The sequence below is a fragment of the Temnothorax nylanderi genome, unplaced genomic scaffold (genome assembly GCF_030848795.1).
Source record: "Temnothorax nylanderi isolate EJ_2023f unplaced genomic scaffold, tnyl_v1.0 TNYL_tig0025_pilon, whole genome shotgun sequence".
Lineage (NCBI taxonomy): Eukaryota > Metazoa > Arthropoda > Insecta > Hymenoptera > Formicidae > Temnothorax > Temnothorax nylanderi.
The window spans coordinates 1107435-1135213 of record NW_027249087.1 but is presented as its reverse complement, the minus strand read 5'-3'; the positions used below and the strand labels follow the sequence as shown (position 1 = coordinate 1135213).

The following is a 27779-nucleotide window of genomic DNA, read 5'->3' as shown; positions in this document are numbered from 1 at the left end:
ATCTTAGAATGTCGTAATGTTACTTAATTAAATTTGTTATTTTCTTTTATTGTGACTGATGAAATAAATGAATACATATTATCTATGTATTTATATACATATAGATACTTGAATACATAATAAATTTATCATTCTTTGAATTAATTAATAAATTACGGTTATTTCTCTCTTTCTCTTTGTGTCTAAATATAACTTTTTATAAATATAAATTGTTACGAAAAGACACATGCAAGCATTATTAGTCATTTTTATTTAACGACCCATAAAGATGGATAAAAGGAGAATTGAAGGGAATCTTTCCGTCTTTTTTAGTTTCTGCATAAGTTTATACAAAACAAAACAAAAAGGATTGTTCAGCGGCACAATGCTTCAGGTAAACGCGAAAAGAGAGATATGGTAGGGAAAGCGACACGAGTCGGAAGATCAGCGAGCTAGCGGCGAGTTTCGCATGTTTATCACCTCGACGTTGGTGCTGATTGTCTTCATCTCGCCGAGAGGAAAGCGGATTAAGGCGGTTAGTTAAAGAGCAGTTACCATATTGTCGGTGCGACAAAGCAGCAAGCGCATGGTGGATGAAACTTCCGGGGCGAGACGCGGTGGTGAACGTTATAGCGCAGCGCGAGCGAGACGAGAAGGGTTAACGGGCAGAGAAAAGGAGAGTCGTTTTCTAGACTCCGAATTGCGGCGTTGGAACGATGGTTGGTGGAATGCGAGGAGAGTGTGCGTTCGCCGAACTAGGTCCGTAACTGGCTTCAGCTACGAAGCTACGACCCGACCCGGGCCGGGGTATATCGCAGTCGGCTGCAATAGCAGAAACTGTCGGGCTAAGTAACTGCCGGTACTTACAGTAAGTTCGCGCGCAATGAGACCGCCTACATAAATACACCTAATACTGGCGTCTCCTCTTCTCCGGTCTTGCAGCCTTATCCTACGTCGTGGTAAATCCTCGAGCTGGGAGCGTAGCCTTTCGACGCGATACGAGAATAAGGTATGCGCGACCTCTGTTGAGCTGATTTACTTTGCATTTTATTATTTTCCTTTCTCATGTCTCGTGACTTTATCTGCGATGTGTAAATACGTATATGTTAAACCGGTAAAACCATTTTCGGAGATTATATTACAACATTATTGGTGCACACACTGACATAGCGCATGCTGATATTATTATAAATCTATAGGTCGCTGGTTTAAATCTGGTTCGAAGGACCAATTGTTTAGTAGGTTAATATGTGATCTTTAGTTTGTCGGTGGTGCGACTGGATATAATCTTCGCAGGGTCGAGAGACACACGAACAAGTTAGGTGGACACTTTTAACAAACACTTTTATTATAACAGTTAATTATTTACAGTTTTATAGTTTGGAACACGCACCTCGTAAATATCTCGAATATCCTCATAAATTCGGATATATATCTCTACAATTTTTCATAAGACGTTTTTCTTATCGAACTCTTCTGAGATGCTTCACGACGCGATGCGTTATCCTGATTTTGGCTGGGATTTTTTCTCGCGGCACGCGTCTAGGATGCTCTCGCGTATAACGGAGAAGCGTTCCGATTCTGTGGCGGGACAAGAGAGACCGTGACAAACAAATGCACCGCGTCAGCCCGGTGTGGCACCCTTCCGTAGCTGGGACGGGGAAGCATGCGAAAAGGGCGATGAGACCGGGCGGAGGGTGGTTAAGTCGGCAGAGATAGAGTGAGAAGGAAGCGACCGTGGTCGAGCGGCGGAGGACGGAGTAGGAGGACGAGGGGGCAGAATGAAAAGTAGAGGATCGTGGAAACCGTGCTCAAGTAGACAAGGGACACGTCAGCCGCCATCCTTCTACTCAGCCTTTTATAGATTATTCACGTACAATGGCCGGGGGTGACGAGTGGCGCGGTGGCGGGGCCTCGATGGCGCGTAGGATTCACGATAGATCCCTTCTTTATCCCGGGGGTGACTCTTGAGTGGCCCCTCGACTCCTCTGATATACGTCATAAGATTCGTAACTCCCCGTGATACGATTTTTCTCGTTCTTCGTTGTTGAATAATTACCGTAAATTAAGATCGAATCTCCGCGAGTCTGGAACCGGGTTTAGTCAGGAATGCGGAATGAAGATTGCACGTAATAGCGTTACTAAGCAATCTATGTGTTTAATTCTTCTTTTTTAATTAAGTCCAACGGTATTTACGATATTACATTCCGTAAAATTTTCACGGGAAAATGTGCGACAATTTAAATCTTTCCGTACAAAAAAGCATTATAATTTTACTTTGTTTAATAATGAAACGTATTTGAAGATAAATGAATAAACGTTACGACAGATATTTTGTGAGTTTTCCTTGTATATAAAATAATTTTATATAATAATTTATATCTTGTATAATGATGAAATCATGAAACATTTGCATGAGCGATCAAAAAGCGTGAGTCTTATGCATAATTTTGCTACGCAAATTATATTAGCTTTATATATGATAGATCCAATTAACAATCTTCCAATGATCATTGGCGAATAATCATTGGAATTCTAATGAAATTTCGCTGTGGTGTTCAGCGGAAAAAGGATGAATTATTCGCGCGGCTTTCCGAGGCTGTTGTTCATGATTTCGGTACATTGCGCGCACATCGTCATAAATGCGTCGTGAAAGAGAGTGCGAGAAGGAGAGAGGGAGGAGAGAGAGGGGGGAGCGGGGAAGAGAGAGAGAGAGAGAGAGAGAGGCCGGACGAACTCTTGTTTCGTTGTATGCAAATACGAACTGCCCGTGGTGTTCTCGCTCGTGTTGTTTGGCGTTTTAATGCTGATTGGACGACTGCCGATTCAGCGGCCGTTCGTTTGCCACGATTGTCGCTCCGGCCGTGCGTGCTGCAAAAAATCTCCTGAAATTCGGCACGTCTATAGCCATCGTGTGCGGTGTGAGCAAATCGCAAACACACTAATGTCGGACAGCATCATGGATGCTATAAATCGAGACGTATATTGTATATTGTGCCTTTCGTCAATTTTTTAGCCAATCGGCAGTATTAGAAAGATATTTAATATTGGGAATATTGGGAACTTGCAATCACTCTCGGTATTGTAGCCAAAGAAAAATCGACTTTATAAATTGGTCCGCAGAATCAATAGATAAAAAATTGTTGTTGCAAATTCTGGAACATCTTGTATGTATTAAGCGCAATGTGCATGATTTAATGATTTTATCAGGAAACATTTATACATTTGCGGAATAAATATTGAGAATTAAGGAAACGTGAAAGGATACGACAAAGAGCAAAATTTTTTACTAAATGCACAATCTCGTATACTCATGTATACGTGTCGTGTATGTTGACACAGCGATATTGCAATAACTGTGGTCGTTGTTGCAATTCGCTGTTATGAAATGAACGAGAGAAACTAGCTTTTTTTCAACGTCACGTGGAAACACGTGGCGTTATATTGTGCCCTTTTCGAATACTACTGACGCGGAATAACAATCAACTACCTTCCGATTTCGCGTACGCAAATGTACGCGTTGCCGCACTCTTTCTACTTTTCTTAGGTACGCACCCTTTCTTATCGTCGACTTCGTTCGAGATGGTATCGCGTGCCCGAAGAAATCGATATAGGAAGAAGTCGTCCGCAATGCTTCTATGCAGCTCGCACTCGACGCACGAGAATCGCCGAACGTCGCGAGTGAGGGAAAGCGGCGACGGAAAGCGGGATGGTTGAAGAGGGTGGATCGAGGGCCCGGAGGGGTCGGTTCCATCAAAAATTCAATCCATACGAGTATTCGTTGTTTCGTCGGTGGGAAGGAAGCGGAAGTAGTAAGAGAGGCGTGAAACGTTTTGTAGAATTCTCGAGACGTTGCCGGCAGGTCCGGGGGGTTGCTCCTCGGGAGCGGATGAAGGAGCTGAGAGAGGGAGCGGCGACGGAATACGCGCCGTTCCGCAGGGAACAGCGAAACAGAAAAAGGGAGGCAGTCGAAGGAAAAGAGATAGAAAAGAAGGGGTTTGCGTGCGAAAGTTGGACGAGGAGAGAGAGTGCATGCACGCGGGGGAGAATCGACGGGGGTAGCACGGTGGCGCGTTTGGTTCTTGAAGCATGTGTGCCCCATAAATAACATGTAAATATTTTCAATAACTGCCGGGGCGGCCCCGGCATGAAAAATGCAAACCGCTTTGCGTCCGGCTCTCGGCGCGTTGCATTCCCTCGTATCGTCGTATCGCTCATCCCTTGTTCGTGGGATCGGCCGGCGGTATCCACCCCCTTAGCTCACGGCGTCGAACTCTGTCTTTTAATATATCCGTGTGTACACGGATGTCCCGCGTGAAATTTATGACGCAACGGACTATGCCAGGCGTGATATTCGTTTCCCTTTAATCCCTCAGTTTTTAATGTCGTCGGCGCGGCGGCTTCTACGAATTTACATAGGTTTTTGATAAATTATCAACTATACCGCTGAGTGTCTAATTTTTTTATGTAAGAAACATTATTACAAATATTGTCATTTTAATGAATCTAAAAATTCTCAATCCATGATAATTATAATCATATATGGTTTAAGATAATTTTTCCAGTATTGGTTTACTATTATTTCTATAATAAACTAGCGTATGTTCTATAACTGGAATATAAAGTATTGATCTCGTTGTTAGAGACAACACAAGGAATTAATCCATCGTTAATCTCAGCTTAACTTAATGCTGTAGTAGATACGCTCGCGATAAATCAAACCGACATGATATATCACGAGTATTTCGAAGCTTCTTTTCGAAGTGATTCTTTTGGCGTAATTTTTAATCCGTAAAATAGAAAAAAAACCGGCAGTAATCCATTATCTTTTAATGACTACTTTTAATCGCGGAAATAAAAGGGGCGGAAATTACCCTATTCAGGGAATTAATACTATCGTATCTCGCGATTTACGAGAATGAATTAATACAGAAATATATTATGCTTCCGACCGGCTTTCTTTTTACGATCGCGCGCTTTGATGTATGCGCTATATCGAGATATGTATCTTGCAACGTGTGCCGCTGTACTATACAATCTTCGTATGCGCTCACGATATAAATACTATTATTATCAGCAAATAATGCTTGCTTAATTAGGCTGCATTCCAATATTCACTGTCCATACTGAAAATCTATACTTTTCTATAACTATTACTGACAGTTGCTGACAGTAAATGTCGGAATGCAGCTATAACCTCCCGAGTGACGAGCACACATTCATATTAAACATCCTCCTTCCATTTGTTTGCAGGGGCTTCGGATTCATCACATTCGCAGATCCTGCGAGCGTAGACAAAGTGCTGGCGCAGGGCAATCACGAATTGGACGGCAAGAAAGTGAGTAATCATCACATTCTATTACCAGATTAATTCTTACAGTGCACAATCAGGTCCCGAATTAAAGTTTCTGACCTTTCTAACTGTTAACTTCTTAACTGTGCTGTACTATTGAATGCGAATTCACAATCTCATATGCGAAATATTCTAATAATTAACACTGCTTTATATAATCTAATAACTTTGTAACTTATAAAATTATTCAATCGTGTGTGTGTGTTGAGAATCTGCGTTTACTAGCGTTTTGTAACTTGCCCTAACTTAATTAGAAAGGACGATTTCTCTCGATATCCCTGACGATCATAAACATTGTGCTTACCACGAAAGACGAAGAGTCACTCCGCGGAAAAAGGTAGCTATTAAAAAAAAAAAAGATACAAATTGCCGTGATCAAATGTGCGTCACGCGAGCAATTAATTTTCATGTCCGATCGGAGCTGCCGTCCCGAGATAATTGAAAGAGCATGCTGCGAGTCGATTGATCAAACCGATTGGTAGCTGCAGTCCATAACATCTGTATCATCGATTTCGGGAGCAAAATTTTATTCGCGTTTGAAACTTCATTAATTTAGCGTCAAACGTTGTATCGTCCCATTCGCTTCAGTGCAGGCATATCATTCGTTATCTACATGTCGCAACTGTATGAATAGTTAGTTCAATTATTAACGAAATGCCGTCTTCGTTGAATGTCCCGAAAAAAGTTATACAGACAAATTAATTTATCTATATTTCCTGAAATGAATAAATTCATTGGACGTATGTCTGTCGCGACTTATTAATCTCAATTTAGATTATCAGGTTTAAAATTGAATTTTTGTTGCAGTAAAGCCTGTTTTGGATTAATTGAAATATTTTTTAATAATAAAGTTCTTCCCTTTTTGTTTAAACTCTGACATGCATGTCCAAGTTTTACAATAGTTGTAAATCAAATAGCAATACAAGACATTAACATTTTTGCGTTTATGAGTATAAAAAAAATCTGACGTCACATAACGAGACGATCTTTCTCTGTTTTAATAAATTGTGGTAACATATTCAGAAGAATAACTATATAGTTTCTTGAATTTGATATAGGAGAATTAGTTCTATCTATCTAATTCAAGAGACGTGAGTCAGAACAATGATAAAGTTACAACTTACTTCAATTTTGAATTATACGTGTCTCACATTTAAAAGTGATAAAAGCGATTTTATACGCGGTGCCGTAAAAACTTTTCAATGTCAGGCCAATTGCGTCACTGATTGAATTCTCACTTGTGAAAGATTTTATCTCAATTCATCGAAGAGGATGGCGTATCTCTCTATCGGTTCTCTCGCCTTTTCCTAAGGGACACCTTAAACGCTCAACGGCATCGAGCGGAACGCGATGCCGACGCGACGGTGGCGGGTGCGACGATTAATCGTGGGCCGACATAGTCGTTTGGCAAACGCGCCACCCTTCGTCTCTCCTTCTCTCTCTCTCTCTCCTTCTCGGTGGACAAGACACAATGCTCGTGGAATAATATCGTAAGACGGCAGCGCGGGTTATACGGTGAGAGAGAAATAGTTGCGGACATTAGCTGTCCACGGCGCCATAAGTAGAGCGACTCCACCGCCGGAGCGGCCGCCTAAGTGGCCCCGAATACGCTTAAGCGAGGGCAACCCCGGCTGTATCCTCGGCTCGCATAAATTTCGCGTAATTCGCTCCGGCTAATGCAAATTGCGAATGCACGGATCCGGAAGCTAACACCTTCCCGATAGCGGGAAGAGAATATCGCGCGTATAGGGCAACCGCCGGCGCATCCTATTAAGGCTTCCTCTTAAGGGATGAGATGTCCTCACCCTCTAGCACTCTATCTACCCGTTTCCCCCTCGCTCCCACCTCTCTCTCTCTCTCTCTCTCTCTCTCTCTCTCTCTCTCTCTCTCTCTCTCTCTCTCTCTCTCTCTCTCTTACCGAGGAAAAAGGAAGAGGCGAGGAACATACAAGGAATGCAAACGCGGGGAAGAGCCCGTTGCTTTGATTCACTGACAAGTATCGCCGCATTAATTAGTGCGGCCTTCGTTCCCGCCCGCGTTAACGAATGCGGGGAGCCTTTAACTCGTGCTAACACGCGAATATAAATAAAATTAGACAGGAGCGAAATATTCTACCGGCAAGTGTAGTTGTCGTATAGTTTCTGTTTGCTTCGCTTCTCACATGTGAAGTTTCCTAGAATAGAATAGAAATATTAACTGAAATCCAGTCGGAACCGGATGTTTAATAGCTATAAGTGTGAATGTTAATAATATATTTTGCGTTCAATCAGATTAAAGAAGATACTAGTTACATAATCTTGATTAAATTAACATCCCGAATTTTATAAAATACATATAAGATACATTTCATGCAAAGAATCTTACAATTATATCTTGTATTAAAAATATACATGATTTAACGAAAAAAGCAAAGTTTCCATGAACATGAGCCGGACACCTGGGTCATTCTGATTATATAACATCGAAAATCAGCGCGGGTTAGTTCATACAAGAGCGATTTTACGGGTCGATACACCAGACGTTTCTCTCCATCTGGCATGGACAATGATTTTCGCAACGTGCCGCGTAAGCACCCACCGCACAATGCTAACCGATCAGAATAGCCAACAGATTCCGCTTAATCGGGCCGGATGCTGATTAAAAAATGCGCAGGTCGAACGTGCGCGTCCTCGTTTGCGTCCCGTTTGGTCTCGACAGGCTAGGCGTAGCGGAAGTAGCCAAATCGGCTGTACTCGCGCGTGTTTGCCGTAATGCTGGCACTGTATAATACGAGGTTGCGGAGCTGTTCTCCATTCTCTCACAGAAATTCAGCAGTGAAGACTCTCTGCAGAACTGTAGATTAGATTACGAACTTAGGGGAATAGCAATTATTATAGTAACGCGGTTTTGAGTTGGAAGCGACTAAAAATCAAGCATTTTCGATTAATTAAGCTTCGAAGGAGCACACGAATAACGATACTTCATTCTCCGACGTGTTTCGAATAAATCTTGCTTAAATAATTAATCTTTCAGTTTTTGCACGTGATCAAAAGGGGATGACCTTGTTTAATTCGCAGAAATTTTTTGTAATGCAAATCAGAAAAGAAAGAAATTCGAGGACTTTAAAAAGAAGATAATATAATCAAAGATTTTGAAAAACTAATCTCTATAAAGATCTAATTGTAAGTCTCATTTATTTATAAGAAAGCAGTTTTCAATTGTAAGAAGAATTGTATTGTGCGGTAAAAGAAATGTATAAAAATTATAGAAAAAATAGTTTTTATATTTGCATTAAATTAAAATCAATCAGAATTTTGTTGCGTTTATATTATATTGCACCATATACTTTCTTTCTCTTTTAATATTTATCGTGAAAGTGGCTATTCTTCAATTTTTTTGATAAATATGATTTTATTTCAAGCAGTATAAATTTAAATTTTCTGTTAATATCAAGATCGATATCCTTTTCATATTAATATGAATATTTAAAAATATTATCTTACGCGTTAAAGACATAAATTTTAATTGTATATGATACACCATAAATGTGATAAAGGTGACTTGACATGATATAAAGGATAAGAACAGATGCGGGTGATGAGGTTTAAGAAGGAAATCGCAAGAGGGAAAGAACCTCTAAGGGTGGATGCACGCGAAATTGTGGAAGCTCTTTAGAACTCTCTGCATGGCCCGCATTCTTGGATACCTTCAGACGTCTCGACGCTTTAGAAACGTATCGTATGAGAGCACGTGGCAGACGAGTGTCTCGTCCTTTTCCTCATCCTCCGACTTCCTTTCTTTCTTAAAGAAGAACGGGCTTTAACCCTTTTTGAAACGCACAAGTTTTACTACCAAAAAGAACGTTATAAACACCAGGATGTTTATTTTTTTCGGCTTTCTTTGCTTCTCTGACAATACAGAACTTTTACTTGTACACTTACTATTAAAAATTTTTCAATTTTTATCATGAAATATTTTTATTTTATTGTCAAATATTGGTAGCAGAGCTGTAAACTAAAACTCTGTCTAAATGTATCAATTGAAATTATTTTTGATGGAGAAAAATTATATAAGAAAAATTTGGCAATTCTATTTTATCACAAACATTACTCTTTGTCGCTAAATTTTTAATATCTGATATTAATTAACATTTTCTTTACATTTTTTAATACGGTTGAAATTCATACAGTTTCTTAACATTAAATTTTTTATTTCTGTGTGTAAATACGCAGCAGCTGAAAGATTTGTATAAATACGCTGACTTGTTATCAATTTCGAGGAAATATTACATTAACTATAAAGTGAAAAGAAAATAAAATCAGATATTTTTATCGAGATTATCGGAGAAATAAAATTCTTGCGGGATTGTGCGTATTAAAGTGTATATGTTTCGTCGGGAATTAACCGAAACGATAAATCGATATCATGCTGAAACGCGGTTTTCCGATACTTCTGTGAGTGCAATTTTCTATACTTACAATGTTGTAATGTAGTTAAACGAGCTTTTTCATAAAGATAGTATTAGGAATCGATATTTTTCGTAACGACATTGCAATACTTACTCATAGTATCAGTTTTTATACGTATATAGATTGAAGCATGGTAGAGCACAAAATCGGTCTCATTTTTTTGCTTCTTATACTTTAAAGATGTAGCGCATTGAGAACGATTAAATATTGAATGTTGAGCATTAATTAGTATACATTTATGAGATCTTTCGCAATCTGTTTCCTAGACTTCATTATTAACTTATTTAATGTAAAATACTATTGTGTTGCAAACATGCGTATACGATCTACTTATTTCGATAAGCGTAGTTTGAAAATAAGTTGCTGCATTAAATAAGAGATATCGTTAATATTTGTAAGGTTTTCGTTTAAAATAAACTTTCGCCACTTCCAAAACAAACAACTCACACATATTTTATAATGTAGACCAGCGTTTCTTCAATATTGCGTGTCTAAATGGGTTTTGTTTAAAGGTATAATAAAACTTGCTTTTCTGTTTTCTCCCTCTCGCGCTTTCTCCGTTCTTTTACGTTTTTTTTTCTTTTTTCGATCGATGCTTTTTAAACGCCTTGCGTACGTTTCAAGCGGTGGCTCGGAAAACGCTGAAAAATAAGCAGCGTCGCTCATCCGCGGAATAATTTATTTGGAGAGCCCGAAGCCACTAAGCCCTGCGGAAATTGTCTGCAGTCCCTCACAAAACTCTGAGCTATCCCTCTCCTCGTTCTCAGTCGTCGTTCTCTTCGGCCGACTCTTTTCACTTCCGTACACTTTCCTTCCCTCTTGCCTTTTTCGCTCTCTCTTTCTCAAGTGAGTCAACAATACGAGAAGCGTCTATTGTCGAATGCTTTTAAATTTGAAATACAAACCGTCTACCCCGCTTACACCTTATCTCGTCTATATACTACCTTTCTCTCCCAACCTATCAACGTCATTGGACATGTGTGGTTCAAAAGAATTCCTCACCCGCGTTTTTCCCTGCATCATCCTTTACACTTGTAGGTTCCAGTTCTTCGATTTGACCCAATTGCCGTAACGACATTCTATATACATTCCCAAATTGGAATATTCCAATATTTCATTCATATTCCTGAAGAAATATTTCTGAAATCTCTCTTTGCCGCAATGTGAAATATGTGTGGAATATTTCAGTGGGATATGTACTGTTGCTTGGAACAGTGTTGCATGCTTGGAACATGTACTGTTTTGTCCAGAAATATTGCAATTACCGTATTCCATGTATGTTTGAAATAAACGTTATTAAACCATTCACGATACTATAGCATACTGATAAAGATTTATACAGGAAAATTATTATAAATGCGTTTAAGGGTAAAATATTTTTTACAAACTGCTCTGGTAGCATGATCTATATTTTCACTCATACATAATGACTACATACTATAATGACATCTTTGTCATTGTTATAGTATTATGTATGATAGATTATTTTGCCATAATTGCTATATTACAATTGTATACCATTGTATCATGGAATATTTAATTGATATTTTTGATACCTACATGTGTACAATCTCTTTGGCATGATAGTGGAACATTTTTAAAAAATATCTGTAGACCATATGTACGAACAACTTAATAAGACATATTTTATCATAAATATCTATGAAATATTCCAATAATATATTATTCATGTCAGCTTAGCAATTTATATCAAATGCCTGAAAAAAAATTATTGTTGCGTTGACGAGTTCGGAATTAGAATTATGTGGGTTGTTAAGATTTCGCTCGAGACTGTTGATTCAGGTCTCCCAGGAAGACTCGGGACTTCTTGGGAAACACAAACGTAATTAGAAGGCACGGAAGCGGAAAGGGAATTAGTCACTTTGTAATCGTAATTCGGGAAAGTTTATGGCCCGCGGTTTATGAAGACGCATCCCGTCGAGTCTCCGGGAAAGTTCTGGTTATCGCGCCAACGAATTAAACCGATACAGCCGGGTTGCGGCATCTGTTACTAACGGCTTAACTCACTCGCCCTTTGCGCCGGATATACGGAGTACAGCCGGCATGAATATAAGTCGTAACTGGGGCACCTACATCAGACAGTTGCGGAAGGAACGGGAAATAAAAAAATCCCATATATTACGGACAGAAATCAAGGAACGGGATAGTGAATGTAGCTATCCACGAAAAGAGCTGGGAGACTGCAGAAATAAAAGATTATCTTCCTCTCTAATTTATTATAACGATTCTTATCTTTTTTATCCGCGAAATTTATAAGTATATGCAAACATGATTAATGAATATTTTTTTTAATTCACGATTTTTTCTCGAAAATATATTAAAAGTTTTAATATATAATAAGAATAAATATAACATTGTAATTATAATAATATAATTACATAATGATCTTACTTATATTACTACTTCCTTTGTGTACAATGATATAATGGTGGATTTTAGTCGATTGATTGCCGTGACTTGAATATTCGGCATCCTTAATTATTTATATTCCATTTTGAAAAATTTCTATGGAATTTACTGTTGAATTGTAATCAACAGGAACAGACACATTTCAAGCAAATTAGTCAATAGTTAAGCTATTAATCGAATGCAGTTAATATATATGATAACGTTTTAGTACATATCATTGAAATAGCTGAAGTCCAATTACGTTCGTAATATAATTAGCATTATAATCATAATGATCTTACTCATATTACTACTTCCTTTGTGTACAATAATATAATGGTGGGTTTTAGTCGATCGATTGCCGTGGCTTGAGTATTCGGCATCCTTAAGGGAGCCTTAGGGAGATTTTCGATGGTTTCTCTTCTCACACCGTCGTAAACATAAAATCGAGAAGCCCACCCTTGCGGCTTTCAGTGCCTCGCCCTTTTTGATTTCCGGTATCGGCGAAATGCGATCTTGTTAATGGCGCACAACATCAACAGAAATTTTTCCGTCCAATCCCTTTTTCCCGTCACGGAATAAACTATCGCTGTCTGTCGAACAATCCGTACCCGGCGCTTGTTAAGAAAAGTTATAAATCGCAAAGGAACAGGAAATTCAACGTTCAATGAAACAACTACTATGAATCCACATCATGTAATCAATGTAATGAATCCATATCATGTCAAGGAAAGAAGCAAAAGAATTGCGCGGAAATGATACAGATACGTTTATAACAAATATAAATATATCCATGCTTAATACAGCCGTCATTCTTCATAACTGCCATAATCGCCATGTTGTATCAAGTCTATTTTTAACTCACATGTAAAGTTATCAAATTTATATGACGCACACGTTCGCAGCCTTAACGAGCTTGGAAATTACCAATGTAAAAAAGGGGTGTACTATATCTTTCGTTAGCAGCAAACGTTTTATACTACAGCTGTATGTGTCATGTTTATTGAGCGCAACGTTAAACTAGAAGCTAGTTATCAAATTTGTATGTGACACAAACAGAACGTTCACTGCGTTTCCAGTATACAAAAAAGCATTTGATTTAATATGTCAATTTTCTATAAAAATAGAACTGTATGAAAACTTTAATACTTAAATAGATACGCAGCGATTTTCCCGTTAGTTTCTAATTTTTCACTGAAAAAAATTAGCCCATAATTGCGCGACTTAATTGCTACATTAATATTTATTTAATTTGTCTCAGTTACCCCGCTCTAAAATTCGTGTTAATGATATTGAAACTGACAATCCATCAATTTTTAATGGTTTGTTATGATTTACAAGCATCAGCGCTAACAGACGTCAATGAGGCAAGAAAAATTGCATTTAAGGGACCGTTAAAGATTCAACGGATGTTATCTGTCTCGTTTGTGAAGATTGATGGAACGTCAATGTCTTTAACTAGAGTTTAAGGGAATTGATGAGTGTCGAAGGTTAAGTGCTTGTTTCATCAAAGTTGAAATAAATTTTTTCTCGAGTAATATAAAATAATAATAGCGTTACAAGAGAGGCTTTGAAAAATATTATTTAAATGAGAAATAAACAGTGTTTTAATTAACAATATATAATTACTTTTACGATATATAATAATCTATTCTAACAATAATCGGTAATTTCTACTAATAACTTATATTTCCTTTTTTTTAACGTAGCAATATAATGTATGTACGATTTTTATTCAATTTTATTTTACAATTTTTAAGTGAAAAATAGTATCGTCATATAAAGAAATTATTTAATAAATGTGAGTCAGATAATATTTACCTCAGAACACAAAAATAAACTTCTATTCAATCTTTGTTCTATTACTCTCGTATCTCTTAAATATTTATTTCATTATTATTATCTTGAATTATCAAATAACTTAAAAAAACCTCGAAGTTATAGCATATATTTCTTTCGTTCTTGGACCGCGCGCGAATAGAGTCTGCACACCGTGTACACTGTATATGACGACGTATCGCGAGTGTAAAATACCGCGTGCACGTTGTGGGCTGCAAGTACTTCTGCTCTGGTGTGTATGAAATATAAATAATTAGTATGATATATAAGCTTCCTGCGGATAGGCGGGTGCGTCGAGCGCGGTATATCGACGCAACTCACGGCTTTATTTTGAGAACGGCCACATTTTACCTGTTAAATTAGCATGGCTGCCTGCGATTTATGCCATTTATTTTGAGAAAACCATTGTCGAGATAGATCATTTGGATGCGTTATTAAGCAACAAATGGAAGCAAATGCGAATGCATAATTCAGATGTTTAGTGAGACAAAACATGTACATTCCCCCACATCGACACATACACTCCCACGTATTTGAGCATATGATATTAGTGTTAAAAAAGCAAGGAAATGGAATGAACACGTTATATTGTTTTATTGAAAACGAATTAGTCTCTCGGAGAGTCTCTTCGCTAGAGAATTTAAAAGGCCATCTGCGCTGATAATGGGCGACGGATGCTGCGTGAGAGAAAAACGAGATGCGTGTGATAGTCCATTCTCCGTAACCCTAAGACAAGGTGGTTTCATGTTTCTCCATTCCGAAGACGATGCCCTAAAAGCGTTTTCCTGGACACGATCCCTTAACGCAACTCGAGCTGGTGACGCTGCGTAAAATTTTCATTCGCGATAACGAACGATTAAATAAGGAGAAGCAAGGAAGGGTGTGAAAAAGACTAAGTTTGTTTTATTACGCTGATATATGACGCGGTTTATCATTCCTTTTTGGCAAAATTTCGCTCTTCGCTTGTGAACCTTGTGAAGAATAAACGTCGTTCGTTTTGGAAACTACATTCTTGATACTGCGCATGTTGAATTATGTATTACCTACCGACAATATGTTCGCCCAAGTATACATTCCTCGTATTGTTATCTTACATTAGACTTTCTCGGTAAGCATATAGAGATTGGTCGTATAACAAGGAAGTTTAGTGAAAAGCACATCAGCTTTTCACAAAAGTGTCATTAATTTTGTACTGATTTTCCAAATTCGAACTGTATCTTTTATAGGAAAAATTGCAATTGGGGATATTGTAATCGCAAAAATATTGTAAGTTACAGGACTTTGACGGATGGAACTTCACGCAAATGTTTGCGAGACTGATATGTTCTTTTTGATTTATTTTAAATAAATTTTAGTTTAATTTAAACTTGAGGCTTGATTAACGTGAAAAACTAAAAATGCATAATTGTGTGTGGAAGAAGAGATCTTGCTTCTCCTTGAGAATTACAACTTACGTAGTTAAATTATACGTATCTTGTTTTCAATGTCCTGTACAAATGTGTAATTTGCGTAATGAACCGCGATCGCAAGAAGTTATTCGCGCGTTTCCTAGCAGTTTGCTGGCCAGTTCATGTCGTGCGACTTGGCAAAAGGGAGAGCACGAAGGGAAGGAAAAACAAGGAGAAGGATAGATGAAGGGGAAGAGAGAGAGAGAGAGAGAGAGAGAGAGAGAGAGAGAGAGAGAGAGAGAGATGACGAAATAGTCTATTTTAGCTGTTCTCTCTCTCTCTCTCTCTCTCTTTTCCGCGTCTGTTTCCCTGCTCGGCCTCTTCAACTCGCCTCATAGAAGCGTATTCTCGGGCGATCCATTTCCAGATTAAACACGCGTAAAACTCAACTCTTATGCGGTACACACAAGAACTACGTTCCTCTCCTTTACTTTCCTCTCCTTTCTTCTCCCCTTCCTTTCTTCTCTTTGCGTCTGTTCGCTTTTCACGCACACATTCGGGTCTCTTCTTCTTTTCGAAATATCAGGGATCTCGTATATTTTTACTCTGCTCCGCACTCCGAAAAGCAGATGACAGGGGAAAAGACTTGCATGCTATCATTTAAAACGTCGTAGAAACGAGCCCCTCGCTTTTAGAGAAACTGGAAATATCTGCTTAATCGTGCGACATTTCGAGAAAGCTGACTCATAATATCAAGAAACAGTAGACATTTTTAAAGCGTACCAATTAGAGTATTGTATCATCCTACTATTAAAATGAACTAACTTCAAGCGTGGGAAGAGATCACGACACTTTTAAGTGTCTACGTGAAGAAGATGATATTTTTAATAATTATAAAAAAATATTAAACGTTAAATGACGTTAACGTCAATTTTAATTATTAATACATATTATAATTGATGAATGTAGATAAATTAAGGAATTTAATAAGTGTTTCAACGGTACTTCCACCACGCTATCTCACCGAAATTATTGGCTGTCTGTAATGTCTGTTTCCTTAACGGACCAATTTCCGGCTATCGGGCATGTTCGAGGCGAGGTCAGGGTCAGCCGAGATCGATGAGAGCGACGTTAACGAGGCGCTGGATGCGCGGACGGAGATACTCCGAGGCAAGCGTTATCGTTTAAGGTGGGACGTGACGTCGAAATGGAAAGTACGAAGGGAGGATCGGCGCGCGGCGTGGGAAAGGCGAAACCACGCGTGCGAAGCATTTGTAGCACAAAGCTCGTCAGGGTGGCGGGAATGTTTTGCAGCGGGAGGGAGGTGGAATAATAGCTTAACTCGAGGAAGGTAGATAGGACCGAGATACAGGGTGGGATCTATTGAGCTCGTCGTGCGGCTGCTACGCGCGTATTAACACGTCATAATAATTACGAATGTAATCAGCGACGCGCGCGGAGAGCTTCCTGAATCGCGCATTTTGCTTTCACCTCGGTTGGCCGCCTCTTCCTCTCCGAGGAAGAACAGACTCGCGACGTAGACGAGAGATTCCCGCGAGAGGGTGGAATAAAAGTTCCAGCACGGAGCGTACGGTACGAGGGGAAGATTTTGCCAGGGATTTTCACGCTATGATATCTCACTATGTCGATTTATGTAACGAGACTGAAGCTCATTGAAAATCCGAAAGCAAACGCTTTATATGGCGCAGATATAAAAAGAGAAATTAACAAGTGTATTCTCTCTAAAATAGCTTAAAAATCAAAATAAATCTTTATCGAGTAAAAGTAAAGAGTAGAAAAGTTGTAAGATAAGAAATGTTGAGAATTATTATCAGCACACAATGCATGTTATACTTTCTAAATAAATGCTACAGGATAGAATTTAATTGTCGAAGAAGTACGGTTCTCTCGCTTTTAGAAATTAATACAATGGTGCTCGGTGACTTCGGTCCAAATGTTGGACTTAATGGCGCACAGAAAATACATACAACATGGAGGAGGAGACAGTTTCCAAAGAGAAACATTATAATCCATTGTACAAGTTAGAGAACGAAGAGCGAGGGAAAGTCTTAAGTAATCGTTAGAAAATCAATGGCGAGTTCTCAGGCGGTGTCTCACGGACAATGTGCTATAATCCACGGTCTCGAAAGCTGAGGAGGCTGCAGGCTTTCCCACGAAGTAAGCGGTTAGGCAGTAGGGAATCGGGGAACGTGCTGGAAACGCGAAAGCGTGTCCTCCATCATCGAAGTTAGAACTTGTCGGCTAATTGCATAGTTCGCCTTCTTGCCTGCAAACATCCGAATTGTCAGGAACACTTGGCCGGGCTTGAGCTTTCCTCGCTCAATCTTTTGCATTTTGTATGTATTCAGCCAGCGCGATCTTACTTCCGAAACATGCATTTTGTTATACATGGTATACAAAAAGTTATATGTACGCCATAAGACAGCAATACTAAAGATCGAATTAAAAATAGCGATGCTTGTTTTAGTGTCAAGATCAAGTTTGGAAATATGAAGTTTTTGCCGAATCACAGTTCAAAAAGATATTAAAGTTATTCCATTAATTTAAGTTTTAAATTCTGTTTTGATAAAAACGCAATGGAAACTCTGGTAATTAAAATATTTAACATCAGATCATATTTAAGTCTCATATTTAAAAGTTTAGTTTCTCATACAATACATTTCTGTAAGGAAAAGTACAATTGATTGCGGATTAATTGTGTCAAAACGCATGTATTGCATATAAGTATTCGCGAAAACAATCTGTCTAATAACAGACGGTATTATGCTAATTGCACGTAGTTTTACAAACAATAATCCTTTGTTCGAGAAATTCTGACGCGCCTATTGGATTCTTATCGTCACGTGAAATATTCTGTCGCGAAATCAAAACAGAGGTGGGCGAGACGAGGATGTTGTTGTTCCGGCCGTTTAAATAATTCATAAGCAATATCGCGCCGTGGTCGCGGTCACGTCTCGGCTTCCCTCCTGATTGGCTCGAATTTACGAGCCATTGTCGCCTGATTGGCCGCGCTTATGCGACGGATGGTGGCTTCGTAAAGAAAAGCACTTTATCGCCCCGGGAGCATTGACGTGCCGGCGGCCGGGCGACGTTGTCGTCGTAGAGAGCATGAAACGCTTTCGGTAATTCTTCTAAGACTCACTCGCTTGTCGTTTCTCTCCCGTTTCTTTGCCGCCAACCACGCTCCCGATTCAGCTCCGTCGAATTCCTTCGTCCTGCACAAAAGCCTCTCTCGAGGTATCTCGATAGAAACGGGAAACAGCGCACTCTTGCTCCCGTGTATCCTCTCTTCTTTCTAACATTTGCTATCGTTTGTGCGGTATTTGTCGGCGCCATTTCATTCGCGAGACGATACCGTCGAATGTCCGCTTTTACCGGATGTTCAGAGGGTCGTCGACGTGATTATAATCTTCATTATCTTTAAATTGGATGTTGGAGATTTGTATTATTTTGATTCTTCAAATGGTACAAAATGATTATCGTGCGGTGTAGAAACGAAGAAACTCACAAGCCTTGCAGCAGCAAAGATCGCGCTCTCGCAAGCTCTATGCGATTTCTTTTTATCGGGTTCTTTTATCGCTTACGTAGATCATGTTCGTCATATTCGTGTGAAATTTTGGTGCGGTGCATCGATGCCATTTGGCAAACTCCCGAGTTTCCTGAGATGCCTTCTTCCGCGACGGCGGCGCGAGTTTGCGAAAGGACATTATGCCCGCTACACGCCCTCGCGAGTTGCAATTTCAGTTCGGTCTGGTAGACCTCGTTGCCCGTGACATTTTGACGCAAGCTCGGCGAGCGGAGAACAGTGTCCGGAGAGCGGCTGTGCTAGGCAGTTATGAGTTGCTTAATTGTTTTGTCACTGTTCGTCGCGACAGCAACGTCCTCGTTGTCGTCGCTGTCGTTGTTGCTGTTGCTGTTACGCCGGAGGCGGAGTTTCTCCGGAGATCGTTTCCAGAATAGCCGACTCGACTTGGCTTCTCGATAACTTAGGGCTCGCGAGATTCTGATGTCCGCAATATCGACAGGGAGGATTGTATTGTTCGCCGAAGACGAAAGTTCCCGATGATCGCAGCGGATCAGCCAGTGAATTGTATAAAGTAATTTAACATATTGATGAAGCCTCGAGATGTGTTCATTATATTATATTTTTTGAAACATTAGATTCTTATTGTTAAACGGTAGACCCCCATATAACATTCGTATAACACGATGGAAAAATTTGATATTTGTTTGTTTTACAGTAAAATAAAAAATATTTTACTTTTACATTTTTAATATTCACGGTTTTATTGAAGTATCTAAAAATTTAGCTAGATACAGATCTGAAAATAATTTTGTTGCAGCATCAAAATAATTATGTAGAAAACTCAAACTGATTGCTAAAATGTCAAAATTTTTTACAGTATTATCATCATACTTTAGCCACCTAGTATATGATGGTGCAACATTATTTTCTGATCTAGCTAAATTTTTAGATATTTCAACAAAACCGTTCTTTCCGTATATAATACGGAACGCATCCCTCGTACATATCCGTAACATTTAGCTTTTTATTCTGAAATTTTATTTTATTATTGCACTAGCCATCAGAGGCTGCTAAAGTATCTAAAATATCTTAAATATTACATTACACTTTCCGTCGACTAAATTATTTTCTTTTATAAAATAGCATATCAAATTACTCGGGCAAATAATTTTAATATGTATACTCTGTATAACAATGTATTTAAATTCTGCGTCGACATAACTTAACATGTATAATAATAGACTTAGTCTCTCTTTCATACGTCGTAACTTTCCTTGTAACTTTTAATCATTACTTATTCGCTTTCATATATCTTTCTATTGCTGTCGGTGTAAAGAGCCATCCAGATGGCAGCCGTTAAAGGTACATCGTGCCGCGATATTGGCTGGCGCCGAATGTCGGTGACGCTGTCGAGAAAACTACTGACAAGAGCGTTGTTATTAAAAATCCGAAAAACTATGAACTCAGTGCTCTAGAAACGAAACAAGCCCGTTTGAACTGCCGTCTGAAAACTTGAAATAAAATATTTGTAGAATATTTAAGACGGAAATGTCATACCTTAAACTGCAGAACATGCATATTTCATGCAATTAATTCAAAATGAATCGTATCTTTTTGACAAACTTGGTAAACTTTTTTTTTATTCTTTTAGAGAGATAAAATAAATTTAAATTGAATATGGCTCAAGGTACATGTAGTTTAGCGGTAACACTAAAGGTCAGCAATAACGCAAATTTTCTTTCTCCGATTATAAACGAAAACGTATTTCAGCTAGTCTTCATTAGCACGAGCGCTTTTTTTGATACGCGCATATTCCGTTAAAAGTTTCAGATTCAGGCACGGCCGAATGATGAAATCGCATTAAGCGATCCTCTTTTCATCGTCGAGCGAGGCGGATTTCCATTGGCGTAGATGGTTTTCCGGGCCTCGCCTCGATTCGATCGCGATAACGACGCATTCGTCGCGCGCGAAAAGTAATGTGCGTTGGATCGAAGCGGCAGTCCATTTTTATCGGCCTATACATCTTGGCGGATACGTCGTCGCGAAGAATACCTTGGTACGCAGCTGGTGCGAATATTAAAAGCAATCGCTCAGTCCCGCGTAATAACTGACCGCCGGTATATAGCGGCATGGCACAGTCGCACTTGCCTACGCTTTACAATCCGTACGGTTGTGTGAAGAGAATAATAGTCCCTCTCTCTTTCTCGACGCTTTTTTTTTCTATTTTCATTCAGCGTGAGATTGTACGGCGTAAAGTTTTCATGCGTAGGAACTCCATAATAACCGCAAAAATAATAAGTTGAAAAGTGTAATAATACTTGTGCTTCCATGCCTACGCATTAAGAGTTTTTTAATAATGCTTGAAGAGAAATGGAGTTACGTTGCAATGATGAACACAAATAAAGAAGTTTTAGTTTTTACTTATTCTTGAGCTTGGGTTCAATGTAGAATATTTAATGCTAAAAGTAATAAAATTAAATAGATTATATGCCGTTCTAATTATTTCAAAGAGATTAATCATCGTTTTTAGAGTATTTGACGATTTGTTGAAAATAATTAAAGTTTGACGAGATATAGGTCTGATGATAAAATGTCCTGTATAATTATCCTGTATTCATGGAGAATACTTCATCGACACATCAACGGGATAAAGGTAGACGAGGGATGAGATGAACAAGAGCAGAAACGACGATGTTCTGTCATTGTGAAACTATAGGGAAAAAAGTGCGCGAATAGGAACAAAAGCTGCTATTTCGTTTAAAGTTCTGAGTAACGCGAGACACATTGCTGACAAGATTGTCCATACATTAAAATCCAGCATAAGAGATCATAAATTAAAAAGTTTATTATTAAAAATTATATAAATATAATTTTTATTAATTTTTTTGTCAGGAAAAATATGAAAATAGTAGATGACGCATGACCGTGAATTTTATGTAGGAAAAGATTGATATTTATTTTCATCACTTTATTATATTCGAGTACTAATAGAATTGCAAGAAAATTTATCTTTCAATGCTGAACATTGCTGAAAGTTAACAAATTCAGAGGGAGCCAAGTACTTTTTCTCCATGGATGCACTTAGATAATGTCTCCGTTCTCGTAACGATGACGTCGACGACGAGATAATGGGAAGGAAACGGGGAAAAAGCGACGGCAGGTCCGGCACGGCGGAAATGATCAGTTGCAAAATCGCGGTCGCGTATTTGCCTTTAATTTGCCGAGCGAATTAACCGGGTATTTGAGACGAGCAAACGCTATCGCACTGTTACCGTTACCGCATCGACTCGCTGAGAACGGAAACGAATCGGCGGTCTCTCTCCGAAATTTAATAATAATTCTCGTCTCCAAAACTCCGCACATCGCCAAATACGACATCGCCGATGAATTCCCCGTTGTCTCTCTATCGACGACGAGACTGGGCCGCTTCTCTGCGCGAGTTCGATGTTGCCCGAACGGAGACGGAAATTCGGGATAGAAATAAATTATAAACGCGCTCTCTGTTTAAACAGCTAACGAGCCGACGGTAAAGACGCGCCGTAGAAATAGAAACCGCGCGGCGGATAAATAGGCAGAGAATTTCGTCACTATAAAGAGTGATGTTTAACGCGATTGATAGGATAATTAGAAGAAATGATCTGTTCCTTGCGATTTATCTATCATATTATAGGGAAAAGCCATTATTTTGACATTTTATTGAGATAATAAAGGCAACAGCTATTCGAAATTAACAGCTATTAAGAAATTATTACCAAGGACATTATGTCATAATCGCTCTTCAATTTAAATGCCTACCTTATTATTGCACCTAAAAGCGTGTTAGCAGAAATTTCAAAAATAAATTTCATCGCTTTTAAACGATGTGCGTGTTCACCGGCTTTGGAATTTGGCGGAAATGCTCGTTCGAGCCGCAAGTCGTTCGTTCTCGGCGTTATAATTGAAACTTTAATGTTATACGGCCTCCCCGGTTATATCCGCGTCTCTTCTGTCTTTGATACGGGCGCGCGCGACCACATACCTCGTATAACAGTTTAAACCAGCATTCGAATTCCTACGGAATTAGCGCGAGTTCGCCTGTGAAATTTCTCGTTCGCGTTATCCGCGGATGCAGTTCGCCCTGGGAGAAATGGTGGAAGGACGGGGAGAGGGATGGATTGAGGTTTCGGTGCGAGACCACCGCTTACGGTCTCGCGACGGGGATAGCGGCGGAGGAGTGAACGGGGGTCGCGAAGAATGGCGTCGTGAATTACTTTTCCAAATGCTCCCGATCCGACTCGAGGCTCTCCTTTCTACCGCGTCCCTTCAGGGTAGAAGCATCCAGGGGTAGGTGGCTCTTCCAATTTCCAGGCGTGCCAACCAGATTGAATTTCTATCGTCTTCGACAACGACGACGACGAGAACGACGACGACGACGACGACGACGCGACGACGGTTGGCGGCCGATCATTTCGCGAGATATCGGGTAACTGGGTTATGTTTGCGAAAATGGCTTCGAGCCTCTCGATTTTTCTCGGTAATGCTACCTCTCCGTTGCCGGCAACGTTCTCTCTCTCTCTCTCTTGCTTGTCTCCGCGCTACGTTTCCCTCTGTGTCTCCCTCGTGTCGCTTTTTATCTCTTCGTTACCTCTCTGTTCTGCCAACGCGAAACCATCGTTCGGTGAGACGAATCGAATGAATGGGACATCGAAGGATCTCACGTTGATCGACTGAACAACCACGAATTGCGTCCCGTTGACAACGTTTATTACATCAGATAGAGAAATGTGATTACGGAAAGGCAGATAGCATCTCCTTGGTATTTGTTATTAGTTTGCAATGCCACAGGGAGAAGATTTTTAATTAAAAATTTTAATTTTAACCCTCCGAGTAGCAATATTTCACTACCTTCGGAATGACAACCAGGCCATTTGTATCTTTCTCAATTTTTTCTTCTTGGACTGCTCGGAAAAATCTCTAAGAATTATCGAAACTTCTTTATCCTTCTACTTGAATACTACATAGCTGTTTTGTCAACCAATAAATTGTTAAGTACTTTATTATTTTTAATAATTTTTAAATAAAGAAACGAACGCTTCTTAGAATGGCCCGGATACAAATATCCTTGGAGGATAAAAAATGTATCGAATACAAGCATAAAATCGATTTCCAATAACCGTCAAACAGACTAAAGAAATCAAACATTAAAAACAGAGTGAGGCCGTGAGAAATAAATTTATAAAAATCTTAATAATTTGTATTACAAGGAGATTAGTCTTTGATCATTAACATCTAAATTTTTCCTGTTCTGTCTATTTTTGCGTCCATGAGATAGGAATGTCATCGGTTGTTCCGATTTCTCAATATCTATATGTATATATCCAAACCATAGTCAAAGTTCGTATTCGACGGACGACATGTACAGCGAAATCTGTTGCAAATAGCTCCTGCGGGTGCAGTAGCGAAGTTTGAGAGGCACTTCCTTCATCCCCGCCTGCTTTTCCCTTATATCGGAAGGCAAGATCAGAAGAAGAGGTATTATACCAAAGCGAAAGAACGGCGGGAAGACTTTCTCTCGTCTCTCGTCTCCCGTCGTCGCCGTCGCCGTCGCCGTCGTCGTCCGGGAGCGTGCGAGCGACCGGTGTGAACTTCGCCGTAGGGGATTATGCAAACGGGAGTGGTTTCTGAGTACGGGAAGAGAGATAGATAGAGAGAACCGCCGCGTTGTGTCGGGGTGGATGATGACGGTGACGATGCTTGGTGGTGGTGATGGCGGCGGGCGGGTTTCCCTGCTTGTCATTACCACGTTTGTGGCTTCCACCGCCCGGGGGGTCGGTCGCTCTCTGTTTCGAGAAAGCCTTGCGCTGGAGAACTGTAAAATTTCGTTCCCTCGGTTTGTATGGAATATACTTTTTTTTATGATGCGTCAATGACGCTTTCAAAGTTAATTACAAGCACGCTTTGGAAACCGCGACTGCGCCGACTTAATAATGTAATTTGAGATTGCGATTGTTGCGAAAGCGCGAGATGTAAAATGGGAGAATCAAGATGTTTTAGCTTACGTGGGTAAGTTTTCATGAACAGCGATGTGGTAGGGCCATTTTCAGAATTTCTGAGAAACGTTAAATTCGCCGCGTGGCTGTTAAATTGCTGATTTAGCGTTTTGTTTCCGTTATATACGCAATAAAATTTTAACAACAATAAAAAGTTGTTTGCATCAATAGTATAAATCGAAATCTTTCATACTTTGGCATTAGTTTATTTCAATAGTTTCATCAAATGTGCTATATATTTGTTAATTTTTTTCTTCTATACATACCTTATATATGTTTTTGTAAAGAACCACCATTACGATTCGAAATAGTTTCCTAGTCGGTAAAACGGTGGCAAATAGCATGGTGAAACTCAAAACTAACAAGTAGTCACGTTTAGTACTGAATACGCGCTGAGAATGCGGAGAGAAAGAGATAAAGAAGGGAAGAAGAGAGAGGAGGGAGGAGAGAGATGTTATTTCATTTAGTATTAGAATAACTGGCGGAATCAGCTGATCCCTTCACCGCGTTTAAGCAGCAGGATGGTATTTCCAGCAAATTCGAGTATTACAATAAATACTCCTGCGGATTTCCATGAACTTAATATTCATGATATTGTTTATCTCGCAGTACTATAAGTAATGCAAGTCCAACATGCATATATAACGAAACGCAATAATGCTAATAATATAATATAACATATTACAAGTAATACGAATTTAACGTATTATATTTTTATTGATTGTCAAACCCATACTCATTTCATAAACTTTAGGTATCGAAAAAATATCAATAATATCATTCTCAAAGACTTGCGAAATAAAAAGGGGCTTTCGAGTGGACCGATCCGCCGCGTCAGAAATTTACGCGACTGTCTCGCGCCAGAAGTTCTGTGGTTTCGTGCGCGGTCAGGGCGGTTACGACCTTTTTAGCAAAGCGCGGAACGTGCCCTTATGTTCGACTTAGTCGGTTTGTTCATCCCCCTCGGGATCGTCCGCGAAGTGAAAAAAGGTGGCAGCGGCGGCGAGCCGAGATTTCGGTTAGTCGATTCGGAGTTCTCGAGCACCTACTCTTTATTACTATGTAATTAATTGTAATGGGGATTTCAACTGGGAAAACAGTCCGCCAAGAGCTTCCCCTTTTGTTCGTTCGTTTATTCTTGTTCCTTTGCTTTTCCGCGTTTTCCCACTGCGCTTGCGTGTAATACCTATTTTCATATTGTTTCTTTTGTTTGCCGTATTTTCATATTTGTTTCTTCTCTTTGCCCCGCCCTTCCTTCCTCCCGCCCGCAAAACTCGCAGGCGAACAAGATTTGTCTCCGAGTTTGAATTCGCATGTGGCGCGTAATGTTCTTTTCGTGGTTATATCCTCGGCGGAACTCAGGGCTTTCGAGGCAGTTTGAGATTTATCATCGAGAAACTTAAACAAGTTGCTATATACAGACTTTTATATGTTGTTTTATGACATCTTTGTGTCATAAAAATTAATTAAGTTTTAAATAATTTATTTCATTTCCGGCGTTTCTCTGTTTCAGATCGACCCAAAGGTAGCATTTCCTAGGAGAACACATCCAAAGGTAAGGAAACTTATTTCCTGTTAGCAACACTATTATGTTGAATTATACGTCGTTATTGCAATTTGAATCGCTCTCTTTTTATGCACTGTATGTTATATATTATGTATTACTTAATAATCGGTTGTCTGTATAAGACAATGAATATATTAAATATCAGTTACTACAAAAATAAAAACTACTTTTAAAAAGACATCAACAAAATAGTGTTAAATAACGTCAAAACTATTAAAAGAGATGTATTATACATCATAGTGATATATCATTTCTGATACTAATTGTAAGCTTAATCTTGTAACGAAGAGCTGAAAATCACCATTACGGATGCAAACTTAATCGGAAATGATTCTAACATGAAGAATTGAAATGGTTCATCCATTTGCGAGCGAGTTGACGCTGACGTTTATAATACCAATCCTTTTGGCCGACGGCATGGCAGAGTGAAATAGCGGGTTAACGAGAATTACTCGTAGCTGGGCTCGCACAACGTTCATTTGGAACGCGGTGTTTTTGCCGCGCGTAGAAAAAGCACGGATGTGGAAACGCGTTGGCGTCGGCAGGGTCGACGTAGGGCGGGACCTGGCGGGAGGGACAGCTTAAAAAGTCAAATGACGGCGCGTTCGGAGGGCGTGATTGAAGAGGGAATAATAAAGCCGACTGGCCCTAGCAATAAGAGCAATTAAACGTAATTCGCTTCGAAACCTGGGATTACTTCCTTGCCGGCGACGATAATCGCGGCAATGAAGCGACGTTCGGTCGCGCCGAAAAAACGCACGGGAAGCATAAACGTGGAAAACGTGGAATAGCTGATGGGGGCAAGCAGGGGACAGAAAGGTTGTATGAGTGCACGCATACAAATGTGATAGCAGTAAAGTGACGAAAGAAATTTGCGCGACTTAATAATATAAATGCTAGGCATGCGAATTACCGGCGCGGGCGAGTGACTGAATTGCGCTAATTTTAATTGTACCCTTTCTCTTCTCCCGTGACACGTTCTCTTTCTCTCTTCTTCTCTCTCTTTCGCACTCTATTGCGACTATTTCCTGTACTCTGTATCTTTCCCCCGGTGCTATTTTCCCACTTTTGCCTACCATTGCATTTTTATATGTTTTTATAACGCATTCCCGAGCCACACTTGCCTCCGAGCCCCTTCGTTCGACCCCTCTTCACTGACCACTTCCAGCATTTTATCTGGATGGCAGAATCCGAAGGGACATAATTTACGACGCGCGGGT

General features: G+C 39.6%; 1 protein-coding gene across 5 annotated transcripts in view; it reads left to right on the top strand.

Moving 5' to 3' along the window:
- Rbp6 (RNA-binding protein 6) overlaps positions 1 to 27779 on the top strand; it is a 598496-nt gene that overhangs the window by 336647 nt on the left and 234070 nt on the right. For all 5 annotated transcript variants that reach the window (XM_071701376.1, XM_071701372.1, XM_071701373.1 and 2 more), the window contains 2 exons: positions 5233 to 5317; positions 26506 to 26547. In XM_071701376.1, coding sequence (XP_071557477.1) covers positions 5233 to 5317; positions 26506 to 26547 — 127 coding nt within the window. The remainder of the gene's footprint in view (positions 1 to 5232; positions 5318 to 26505; positions 26548 to 27779) is intronic.